This window comes from Scedosporium apiospermum, assembly GCF_000732125.1.
Source record: "Scedosporium apiospermum strain IHEM 14462 chromosome Unknown SEQ_SAPIO_0022, whole genome shotgun sequence".
NCBI classification, from domain to species: Eukaryota; Fungi; Ascomycota; class Sordariomycetes; order Microascales; family Microascaceae; genus Scedosporium; species Scedosporium apiospermum.
The window spans coordinates 456,510-469,009 of NW_015971723.1; the positions used below are offsets into that span (position 1 = coordinate 456,510).

A 12,500-nucleotide genomic window follows, 5' to 3' on the forward strand; every position below is an offset into this window, starting at 1 on the left:
TTCGTCCCCTGGTCCGTCGCGCCGCCGCCGCCGCCGCCGCCGCCAAACTACTTCCTTCTTAGAGAAGAGTGGTTGAAACGTGGGGCGGCCGTTGTTACCGTCGCGGCTGCCGTTACGGGAGTGGTTTTTGAAGGTCTTTCCTATTCTAGAAAGAACTAATCAACATTATATAGGACGCGGGGCCGGAAATTCTTTCTTTACTTTTCGACCAAAGAATCTCAAAACGTCGCCTCACCGTTGACACTGCCCAGGACTGCCCAAGACCAACAGTGGCCTTGGTACCCGGCCTAATCACCTTTCAATCCTAGTTACTCCGCCGTTTTAATACAGCTAGGAGCGAAATCGGTTTCCTCTGTGTCAATGTCTTGAAAAATGTTTTAGACGCACAAACTACTTAAAACAGTGTATTTCTTGTTTAAAATACACGCGGTACTTTGTCGGAACTTAGTATCTAGACGGCTATTTGTTTCGCCGAAGCCCGAAACCTGAAACTCGGAATTGACAGCTCGAATTAGGCAGCAAGGCGGAAATGTAGAACCGGAGGCGACATCTATTCATTTTGAACTTCGCATCAGCATAATGGCACCAAACCTCTCGCTCTCTATCAGCTATGAGCGAAATCGGTTTCCTCCTTGTCAAACCCTTCGAGAATGTTTCGAACGCACGGACTCTAAACCAACTTATCCGACTTTCGTATTTATATTTATTCCCCGAACACAAGAAACTTGAAATTTGAAAGAACAGCTTAGAATCTGGAAACTTATGGAGGCCACATTGTGTTTCTGCTCTGATCCCTTAGTGGTATGCATAGTATCTGCACGTGGTATTTTGTCGAGACTTTTGCCGTCTTTGGCCCACTGTAACGGAATCACAGTGTACCCAGATGTACGTCTTACGCCCGAGCCTAGGCAGACTAAGAAAACTCCAGTTGGGTCGACAGCAGGTTCAAACGGATGCGGCGTACTATGCGTGCAGAACTGCGGGCTATTTTGGCAGTATCGTCATATGTGTTTTATCACTGTTGAACTTAATGTACTTTCAATCTTATGCTTAATTAGACTACAAGTATATTATGTATAAAACCGTCTGTTTTAGAGTCATTAGGTCGTTGGTGTGTCTTTCTCCTAGGATGCTGGAGGCTTGACGTTGTGCCCAAATATGATTGATGCCCAACCATAACTAAATGGACTTCCGAGTACCTTGCTGAGGGGAAAATCCACTTCACTGCGAGCCCACGTGATACGACGCTCTGGAAGGAGGACGCTGAGCCAGTGCTTTTGCTCGATTCTCGTTGTTTCTGCAATCACGAATTGCATTACCTCCTGCACTATAGTCAACATATGACGCTCCGCTACGACCATGGCCTCTGTAAACCATTTTCTCTCCGTAGGAGTAATGGTATATCAAAGAGTCCAAGATGTTCCATACGTACGGGATGACTCGTGGGGATCCTTCAAGGGGTCCTACGGAACGGTCTACCGAGCAACTCGCCGTTCGGCGAGACCGTTCGTCGGGCAGGGTGATGTTTATGCGATCAAAGAGATACAGGCCGTGTCCGCCAAAGATCGCCTGAATGTAGCCCGAGAAATCAAATTCCTGCAACAATTTCGGCATGAGAATATTCTCGCGCTTGAAGAGGCGTTTATCATCGATATTCCGGGCCACCGAATGCTGCACACTATCTGCCTCGTGACGAAGCCTTGGGCACCGGTATCTCTCCACCACTTCATCCAGGACCTTGCTAACTCATCCGGCCATTCGACTATTTGCTCATGGTTCAAGCCTCAGGGATTAGACCCTTGGCCGAGTATTGTGCGACAATGCTTGAGTGGCCTGGAATATCTTCACAGCCAACAGCCAAATCCCATTAGGCACAAGGACATCAAACCTCACAACATCCTCCTCTTCTTTGATAGGTCCGAGAAACCAGAGGTCCGCCCTATCATCATTGATTTCGGAATCAGCAAGGAGCATATTGATGGTGCCACGACGGCGAACACTGGAACATATGAGTACAAAGCGCCAGAGCAAATCACGAATCAGGACCCGACTTTAGCGTCTGATATTTTCTCTCTTGGTTGTTGCTTTGCCCTAATGGAAGGCGTCCTCAGTCCCTGGCCAGGCCTTCAAACTGTGTACAACGCAGCGATGGGAACCGGCACATGCCAATTCGCGCATAATGCAAATCTTGTAAACAGCGTCCTACAAGACCTACATGGGGTACCTCCTTCTGTTCCTGATAATACTACGTTGGGGTACTTCCGCACTCGCATTAGGCTATTGGTCCGGCAAATGCTTGAAAAGGAGCCTACCGACAGACCATCGGCGGCGCTTGCACTCAATATTGTCGAAGGGCTGGACCTCTCTCGCCCGTTGGAACGTGTTGCTCTAGTGGAGGTTGACCGAAGTCAAGGCCGGTGGAAAGAGGCTGAGTCGCTGGAGGTGCAAGTGTTGGAGAAAAAGAGGACTCTAGGGTCCGAGCATCGCGACACGCTGATCAGTATGACCAACCTCGCATCAACATACAGAAACCAGGGCCGGTGGAAGGAGGCCGAGGAACTAGAAGTGCAAGTGATGGAGACGAGTAAGAGGGTGCTAGGGTTAGAGCATCTCGACACGTTGACTAGCATGGCAAACTTAGCATCAACGTATATAAACCAAGGCCAGTGGAAGGCAGCTGAGGAGCTACAAGTGCAAGTGATGGAGACGAGTAAGAGAGTGCTAGGGTTAGAGCACCCCGACACGCTGACTAGCATGGCAAACCTAGCATCGACTTTTTGGATGCAAGGTCGGTGGGAGGAGGCTAAGGAGCTGGATGTGCAAGTGATGGAGACGAGAAACAGGGTGCTAGGGTCAGAGCATCCCTCAACTCTAACTAGCATAGCGAATCTAGCATCGACATATAGAGACCAAGGCCAATGGGAGGAGGCTGAGAAGCTAGATGTGCAGGTAATGGAGACTAGAAAGAGGGTGCTAGGGTTAGAGCATCCCGACACATTGACTAGCATGGCAAATATAGCGTTGACATATAGGAGCCAGGGTAGGTGGGAGGAGGCTGAAAAGCTAGAGGTGCAGGTGATGGAGATAAGCAAGGTGAAGCTTGGGGCTGATCATCCCTCTACACTCACTAGTATGGCCAACTTGGCATCAACATACAGGAACCAGGGCCGATGGGAGGAGGCTGAGAAACTAGAGGTGCAGGTGATGGAGACTCGCAACGTGAAGCTTGGGGCTGATCATCCCTCCACACTTACAAGCATAGCTAATTTAGCGTTGACGCTTTGGAACCAGGGCCGATTAGAGGAGGCTGAGAAGTTCTTTGTGCAGGTTGTGGGGACGAGCAAAGTGAAGCTTGGGGATGATCATCCCTCTACGCTCACCAGCATGGCTAATTTGGCATTGACATATAGGAACCAGGGCCGATGGGAGGAGGCTGAGAAGCTGGATGTGCAGGTGATGGAGACTCGCAAGGTGAAGCTTGGGGATGATCATCCTGACACGCTTACTAGTATGAATAACCTAGCCTGGACCTGGAAATCGCGAGGGCGACTTGCAGATGCGCTGGCTTTGATGAGGAGCTGTGTCCATGCTCGGCAGAGAATACTGGGCCTAGAGCATCCAGACACACTCTCCTCTTTGGATGCCTTGGATCAATGGAGTGGTGGCTAGGATACTATTTTTTATTAAATTTTTACTCTATATTCAGCTCTCTTATAGAGGACAATATTTAATAAACGTTCCTAAATATAATTATCGACGTTTTGGCAGGGAGGGATTGGCACCTGGATGTTATTAAGTAGCGACTTTGGTCAGGTCAAGCGGGTACATGGATTGTCTCTGCGTAAATCCTGTACTGTGTGGCAGCAGGCAAGAGCTCTGTTGGATTGCTATATACTTAGAAGTACTTCTAATGCTTGCTATTTCTGCCATATCATTAAGGTAGCTCTAAGTAGTCATGGTCTGTGCTCAGAATTTTTCAAAGAGTGTAAAGCGGAAACCGATTTCGCTCCCAGCTGTATAATGAGTATTGAACCGGTCCGAAGATGGCTCGGGCAAGGCATAAAGACATCGGATATGAATCAACCATCAAGAAGTTCAGCAAAGATACTGGCCTGGATTTGAAGCACATTGAGACAGTCCGGAGAGCACAGAATATTTCCACAAGTCTTTTGTTACTTGCCTTCTGACGAATTTTCTCGAGATTGGAACAGAGGAAAAGCAACTCGCACAACGACATTGGGTGAAATAGAGTCAGCCTCAACGGAGTGTCTAGAATGAGACAGAGACTAACGCATAAGGCAACTCTTTCCGCAGTTAGCCCGTATGACTCGACTTTCCCGCTCTGTTTGGCTTGTATCCTGAGGTCTTGAAGAACCCCCAGGCTTCAACGAGAAAAGAAACCGCGGCTCGAAGTTGAACCCCAGGACAATACTGGGTATGTATCTGACAGTTCTCCCCTTCTTATCCACACGATGCCTGGGAGAAAGAGGTGGCTCTTGCGCGAAATGCATATCAATATCAAGAGAAGCCCCACAGGTGGCTGGTCCACACCATCGGTTGGTTTGCGATAGTGACGGAGCTTACTCGACCTAATCATTGAATGAGTCGACAACAAAGGAATACATTGGGAGTCCTCGATTCCCTTAACTGGTACGAGGGAGGAGAGTTTCACCCAGACGGTTCTGAGGGAAGGAGACTAAGGTGCGGGAACCCCTGGCCTCAGCATCATCCTCTGTTAAAAGGACCGGTTCACGTTATAAAATCGAAAACCTTGTGCACATACCAGACGATTCGGAAAGCAAAAGCTCTTCTGGCGATGATTCCTTAGAGGTGCATGTTGGGGAGCAAGCCCTTCTGAGGGGGAGGGCCGGGGTGTGACGCCGATGCAGATGGCAACCACCAGGCCGCCGCCATAAAGTTGGACATTCGTCCTTACCGTGGTTCTTTTACGGATAGAAAAGGGCCAAAAATAACTGGAATGTCCCTGCCGATGGGGGTTATAAGCGTTGCTTCTCGGTATTGCATTCTGGATGATGATGGTTTCTAGTGTAATAGGTGGCAATTCACAATCTTCCAGACGGCAGGGTGCCATTGCACAGGCATCTTGGACTCTGGGGTTTCCTCTCTCGCTGAAGATGTATCAAAACGGTCTTCAACTCTTCAAGAACCAAGTCCAATCCACCGAAAATGGAAATATAGACTCGAAACACAAGATCCAACGACTCGTCAACACTGTCACCATGACTTTTTACGAAGGGGGCCATGTAAGGAGTCAGACGGGTTGCCCTAAATAGGAACTTCCCAAAAACAAGCACAACCACTGCTTCCGGATTTTGATCCATTCCTAAAAAGCCAACAACCACTAAAGAAAGTCGACGAACCTTTGAACATCTCCCAAGATATACAGATATACCATACCAAAACCTATCCAGAATGTCGTCTAAGTCTGTCTGCATCAGCCGGAACGAGATGATCTTTTCCCGCAATCAGAGCCTAGAAGAAACAACTAAATGCAGGATTCTACGGTTTTACACGCTTGACTGTCCGTCATCACCATGGATCCTATCGAATGCGTAACTGTAAAGTGTTCCTTTACATGGGAGATGTTTCAGGGTCTTGGGGAACAGATGAGCAGAACTTGAGTTGCCAGAGGGATTCGGGATGAGGGTACGTTCTCAATAAATCTACAAGTATTGCAGGCAGCTTACCTCCTCTTGTTATTGAATAAAGTCTCTCTTGCTAAACAAATTCTTGTATTTTCACGTTGAACTTCTCCGTCTGTGATTGGGAGGTGAAGTTCCTCCAATTCTTGTGAAGCACATGCCCCAAGATAAACCCTTGTCTTCGGTCAATTTCGGAATACCCATATCGCTTTCGCTTTCTTTTCTATGTGAACTTAGGGTGAGATTTAATGTGAACCATGATCATTGTTGAGTGGGTAATGCCTAGCTAGTGTTAAGAGCGGCCCGTTAGCTTTGGAATGAGAAATGGGCGAGGAGAAGAAGGAGGACTAGTCATGTACAAACTCGAGAATATGTCCCTTTGCAATTGAGGCCTCTCCTCTTCAGTTTGATGTTTCCTCGCCATTTCGATGCTCGGCCATGACAGCAACGCTCCATTATTCTCTGCCAGTTAGCAGTCACTGAGATCCACCTCCCTGGTGAAATCAACAGGACGACACGAAAACAACATGTCGGAAGCCGCAAACGTAATGAGGGATAAAATAAACTGCTGGAATTGACTGGGTATATTGCAATTCAATAATCATATACACATACACATCTATCATACAAACCCAAACTTTCCCTCATGACACGCCTTCCAGAAGAGCCGAATATGAACAGAGAAACCTCAAAAGATCCATTGACCACGCTCCAGCGCCTGGACACATTATCCTCCCCCAAGTCTCCCTCAGAGAGCAGGTCCAAACGGATCTTCCAAAGCTCCGCCCACCTTCCTACGCTTCGCCTCCCTCGCTTGCGCACCGTCAGAAAGCCCACCGCCAAAGACCGAACCGTCGTCCTGCGGCTTGATAGCGTGGTCCTTCCTCACCGCCTGTTCCCGCCTAGCTCTCTGAAGAGCCACGAGGTCCGCCCTATCGGGATCGCGGCACTTCTTGAGCTTTCGTAGTAACGGGCGGATCTCCTTGTTGCACTCGGCCTGTGTGGGGGTGGTTTGGTTAGTGAGGGGTGGTGGGTGGTGATAAAAAAAAGTATCAAGAGACATACCGTTCCCCAGTAGTTATCCATCCTCTCAGGCGGCTCCGTCTCCAGAAGCTCTCTACACGACTTGATAGTCTGGACGATCTTTCTTTGTAGAGCTTCAAGCGCCTCTGTATCGGGCTTCACGGGCGACTCGGTCTTTCCGTTGGCGGAAGCTTGGGAGGCAGTGAAGTCGAAAGATCGCTGAATGAATCGCTCTGCTAGCTCGGGATCGGCCATGAGTAGTGCGGCGAACATGATTTGGCTCGGCGTGTAGTGGAAGTAGGCGTCGGTAATGAGGGGGCTGAACTTGAGGATGTGTCTGGCCTGGGCGTGCACTCTGTCGATTCGCGACCTCTGTGAAGAGAGTTAGTTTTCGTTCGGTCTCGATCCGAGTTAGATTCGAAAGGTTGCAGTACCTCATCGGGATAGAGACGTCGCAGCTCTAGGATAACGCCCTCGAGGGCCCGGAAAGGATGGCGCACGTCGAAACAAAACCGTATACCCTGGCAAAGAAGAAACTCGCCCGCGACAACCTCTTCAGCTGTCGTGTTTGGGAACTTCTCAGCGAACCTGTCCACTCAGTCATCCCATTAGCCCTCGATTCCAACAGGAAAGAAAGAATAAAAAGAGACTTCTTTTCCTCACTTCGAAAGCCTCGTATAAAACCCCTCCCCCTTCGACCCAAAAAACAAACAAGTCTTCAACAGCTCCGTCGGCGAATACGTCATAACCGAATTCGTCACGTAAAACCGCCTCAGGTGAACCGCCGCCGTCGCCCTAATCTCGGTCGGCAGTTCGCAAAAGGCCGCGGCGCGCAATAACTCCACAGTAAAAAACTTGAGGAGCTTCTCCTCCTCCTGCGGCGTTAGGAATTCGGGTAAGGGCTGGCCATCTTGGGCGGCGGCGAGGCGGTTCGTGATGTGGGTGGTGGCGAGGGCGTTTGTTTTGGCGCGAAGCTCGGCGAGCTTGGAGCGTGAGTAGGACCAGATGCGGAATTGGGTGGATTGGCGGTAGCGGATGTCTTCTATGGCGTCCATGGTTGTGGATTTTGACGGGGCAGGATCATCGGGAGAGGGTGACGTTGTGGGTGGGAGGATTTCGCACAAGGCGAGGTGATGGTGGGTTGGAGGATGTCAAGTAGGCCTTTTGCCTGGAGCAAAGCAAGCTCGAAGTTGACGTTGAGCTTTCAGCCTCTGGTCGCATGCGCAGATGGTCCGTGCGCCAGGCAAGATTGAAGACAGACGCTCCTCCTGGCCTTCAGCTCATCAACTCCATGCAAAGCAAAGTGAGGATTGGAAAAACTCGAAGAGAGTCTCGCTGCTTGCAGGTGGGGATGGGAACCGTTCCTGCTAAAGTCCGAATTTATTGATTGGCTCAGATTCCTGCTTAGCATGGAGATCTCTCTGTGATGATGTTCCTCCAAACTTCTTCCTCGTGATGTCTCAATCTCTCCCGCTTCGAGAGCTCAGATGCAGTCCCCTAGAAAATTAGGTTGAATCCGCAAGAACCGGCTTCTATACTACATCCATACTCCCGCTATCTCGCTCGGCGTTCACCGGTTCCTTGCATGAAGCAATCGACTGTACTCTTCAGACGCAGGAACGAACATTCTGCACTTCGACCTGCGGCAAACCGCCAACCGCCGCCACCTGCAAAACTCCCCCACAAATGTGTCGACGACATGTCAATGATTTATAATCTACAATTAGAACGCAGCTCGTAACAACTCGTCTTCTTAGCTCAGTCGGTGGAGCGCTGGTCTCATAAACATGACCCGGAAGGGACACTACCGGGAGATCCAGAGGTCGAGGGTTCGATCCCCTCAGAGGACAGCTTTTTTTGCTCCTAATCCCACCATTTCATCCCCTCCACATCAAACTTTTTTTCCCAATGCCAAGTTCTCGTTACAATTTTTTTTTTTTGTTCCTTCCCAGCCCCAGTCCCACGTCCCACAAAGCTGGACAAAGTCCGTTAAGCCGGCCTCATTCAACAAGAAACACCCGTCTTCTTAGCTCAGTCGGTGGAGCGCTGGTCTCATAATCTTGACTCGAAAGAGACACTTCCGAGATATCCAGAGGTCGAGGGTTCGATCCCCTCAGAGGGCATGATGTTTTCATTTTGCCATTTTTAGACAAAAAAAAATTTAATGACATTTGCTCTTCGGGAGCTCCTTTTTTTCCTCCTCTTCTTTTCTCAGCCGTTTCCATTCTCTACTGAGAATTACTTTGTAGGTCTTCAGCTATAAGCAATACTTCACTCGATGATCACGGAAACAGGCAAACAACTCCTCTTGTCAAGGCACACAAAACACAAAAAGCTCCGCAGAAATGGTTCATCAACATATTCTTGTGCGCTCGGGTATCCAGGAATCTAAGTAAATATCCACTCAAACACCCAAGCCATTTTGATTCATCTAAAAAAAAGGGTGTCAGGGGAGATCTAACCCCCGTCCTCTCCTGGTCCTGAGGCGCCCTTCACTTGCGGAAAGGAGGAAAAAAAAGATATGGATATGGTTAAGTAGAAAAAGGAATAAAAAGAGAGAAGAAAAGTGTCCCATCGGAGATTAATATATTGGTCATAAATATATTGGCCGTAAGGGGACTTCGTTTGCTGTCTAAGCAATAGATGAAGTGAAGGTAGGAGGGTATGTATAATGTATATAGGAAAAATAAATATATTCCACAGCTCTCGGTGTTTGCCTCGATTAAATCATTGGGGTGGGAAACAGAACGAAGGATCCTCCAGCTTTCCTCCCTAACATTGACGTATTATTCTCTCTCATGTCTCTAGAACCCGTTCACATGTCTACCTCCGCGGCCTGTAGGCTGGCCTAGTGGGATACGCGGTCGCCGCCTCCGCCACCTGGGTAGTAGTAACGACCACGGGATGGCCGGCGGCGGTGGGATGCGCAGGAGGAATTACGTGGTGGCCGCCGTTAATGGGGACCGCGATCAGGATGGGGTTGTGCTGATTCTGAACAGGAGCAACGTGGACCGGCGGAACATGGACTGCGGGAGGAACATGGACCACTGGCGGGACGTGGACCGGCGGGGCGACATGCACAGGCGGAGCGACATGTACGGGTGGAGTGACGTGTACAGGCGGAACGACGTGGGCCGGAGGCGTCTCGTGGGCCATGCCCGCACCTGCATTTGCCGTCTCGCACACGGTTGCAGTGACGGTGACTACTCTCTCGACAGGAACTTGGACAGTCTCCTTGACGGGGACCTGGACGGTCTCCTTGACGGTTTTGACCTCGGTGACAGGAACGTTCACAGGAACGGTGACCGGGACGGTGACCACCCTATCTTGGACCTCCGTCTTAGTCTGGACCACGTTCTTGACCTCGGTCTGGACTATGGTCTTGACGTCTGTCCTGACGACCTCCTTCGTCTGGACCACGTTCTTTACGTCTGTCTTGGTCACAACTTGGGTGATGGGTTGAGTAACAACCTTAGTGACCTCCTTAGTCTGAACCACATTCTTGACCTCCGTCTTCGTGACGACTTGCGTAATAGGCTGAGTGATGACTTTGGTAACTTCCTTGGTCTGAACCACGTTCTTCACATCCGTCTTGGTAACGACCTGTGTGACGGGCTGAGTAACCACCTTGGTAACCTCCTTAGTCTGCACGACGTTCTTCGTCTCGACGGCGGTCTTGATGTCAGTGACGACCTTGGTGACTTCCTGTCTCTGAACATCCGTCTTGGTGACAACCTTGGTAACTTCTTGCCTCTGGACGTCCGTCTTAGTGACAATCTTCTCAAGGACTGACGTCACGGTAACATGGACCGGCACTTGAACATGTACAGTTTCCTTCACAATCTGGGGAACATGTACTGTCTCCTTGACAATTTGAGGAACATGAACCGTCTTGGTGACAATCTGAGGGACGTGGACAGTCTCGGTCACGGTCACGGCGAACACACATTCGTGGGGGCAGTGCGGCGGGTAGTTAGGTGGCGGCGGCGGGGTGGCAACGACGACGGAGGCAAAGGCGAGCCCTGCGGCCACTATTGATCGTGGGGAGAGCATATTGGCGAGTTGCTATGTGGGTCTTCTTCTGGTGGGGAGGTTCGTATTTCCTAAGCTGCTGATAATCGACTCGAATGCTGGACCGAATCGACTATGTCTTTCCAACGAAAGACCCCTTTCGAATAAACGATTACTCCGAGAGGGAAGGGAGAAAGGAAAGATGTTCAAATAAAAAGTAGAAAAGATCGAGATGCCAGCTCGGCTGATGAAAGAAGGAAGGGAAGAAGGATAGACTAGAAGGGTATTACGAGTAGTCTTCTTCTCGACCCCAACAAACCCGTCGAAAGGAAGAATAGTCCGCTGACGGGAAAAGAAACGAACGTAACAACAGAAAGACCGGCTCGAACGAAGGGGATGGGGGAAGGAAGAAGGAGAGCGAGAGGGAGGGAAACAATGGCGATCACTGCAGCGCCGAGAGTCTTATAATAATAATACACCTTTCTATCCTGGTGGTCGGATGCGATGATACGTACCGCACACGTAAACGATGGGCTGCCCTTTCGAATCCCACACCCCAGCTGATGTACTGTGATTTTTCTGCCCCCTTTCCGGAATGGGATGGCCTCGCAACCACAGAGGCTGATACGGGACCCAACTGGTTATCAGGACAGGTGGAGGAGCGTGTCTCAAGGGGCATTCGCTACATTGGCGGAGGAGAGATTCATGATGGCGAGAAAGGTACCCGGACTTACACCAGGGTAGGCAGGGGTGGTTGACTCCATCCCGTTGTCCAGAAACATCTGGACCCGGGACGATTGAGGTACCATCGTCTCTTAGTGTGGATGAAAGGTATAACAGACCGCAGAAAGGACAAAACCAGCGAACGACAGAGCCGCAGAAAGATCGAGGCTGAGAAAAGCTTGAGTCCCTGGCCCTTGTCAGTGCTCCATCGGAGAAGCAGGGGTGGGCTAGAAGGCTTGGCAGTCCCAGGGTTCGCAGCTGGAATGAGCTACTATTGACTTGGGGGGTTGTACCTCAGTACCTTTTTTTCCTTCTTTTTCTTTGGTGTGTATGACAATAATAAGGTGTAGAATCATAAGAGAACTCAACTCCAGCAATTGACCACCCAACGTCCTCAGCATGTGTGAGGAGAATCAAGCTTGATGGTTTGGACGCACTGTATGGGCTCCTTAGCTGCTGGCGGGATTGGAGTGGTTGTCTTGCATCTCCAATATCAAGAAGAGGCATGGGCAGGTGAAGCGTTTGGCTCTACCACTTGGAGATACGCTGCTGTTCTCGAGCAGTCGCAATCATACCCACGCAGTCTCTTTCTGGCAGAGGGGGCTTATTAGGAGGCTTAGGAGTCAATGCTGGGGAATCTGTAACAGTCCTCCCTCGTGGTGGCACCTTGCCACCCCCCACTTGGTCCAATCGAGGTCCAATTGAGAGAGACGTTGAGCAGAAGGATCGGCTGGATCCGAGATTTGCCTTAATGCGACGGAAATCGTCCTTGGCGATCTGCTCTGTCGACATCAGTGCAAGTTGCCTCGTAACCAGGGATAACTAGAGCGGAGCGGCCTTGGACGGAGATCACTCGCCGATCGCCAAAGGCCACTCATTCCTTAGGGGGTAGAATGAAATTCCGAGAAAAAGTTCTAGTTCCCTGGCTTTCGGTGGCCAAGCGCTCGTATTCCCTTCGAGCTCGATCTAAAGAGAGTTTCTGATTGAGGTGGCCATCGCTCGATTGCCTGCGTTTAGGCCCGAAATCCATCTCGGTGGTGCTAGTCAGGGAATTGAGGCTTGGTCGGAAGAGGCGTTGGG

General features: G+C 50.1%; 1 protein-coding gene and 2 pseudogenes across 1 annotated transcript; 1 reads left to right on the forward strand and 2 right to left on the reverse strand.

The window, feature by feature from the left end:
- Positions 1-1,359: 1,359 nt before the first annotated feature.
- SAPIO_CDS0435 lies at positions 1,360-3,669 on the forward strand (annotated as a pseudogene; the record flags this gene model as incomplete).
- A 2,742-nt stretch (positions 3,670-6,411) lies between these two features.
- Positions 6,412-7,741, reverse strand: SAPIO_CDS0436 (Cyclin ccl1; the record flags this gene model as incomplete). The annotated part of the gene is made up of 4 exons (XM_016783212.1): positions 6,412-6,660; positions 6,729-7,058; positions 7,121-7,274; positions 7,395-7,741. 4 exons carry the CDS (start codon positions 7,739-7,741, stop codon positions 6,412-6,414), a joined length of 1,080 nt encoding a protein of 359 aa, XP_016646412.1.
- A 1,768-nt stretch (positions 7,742-9,509) lies between these two features.
- Positions 9,510-10,739, reverse strand: SAPIO_CDS0437 (annotated as a pseudogene; the record flags this gene model as incomplete).
- Positions 10,740-12,500: the final 1,761 nt, after the last annotated feature.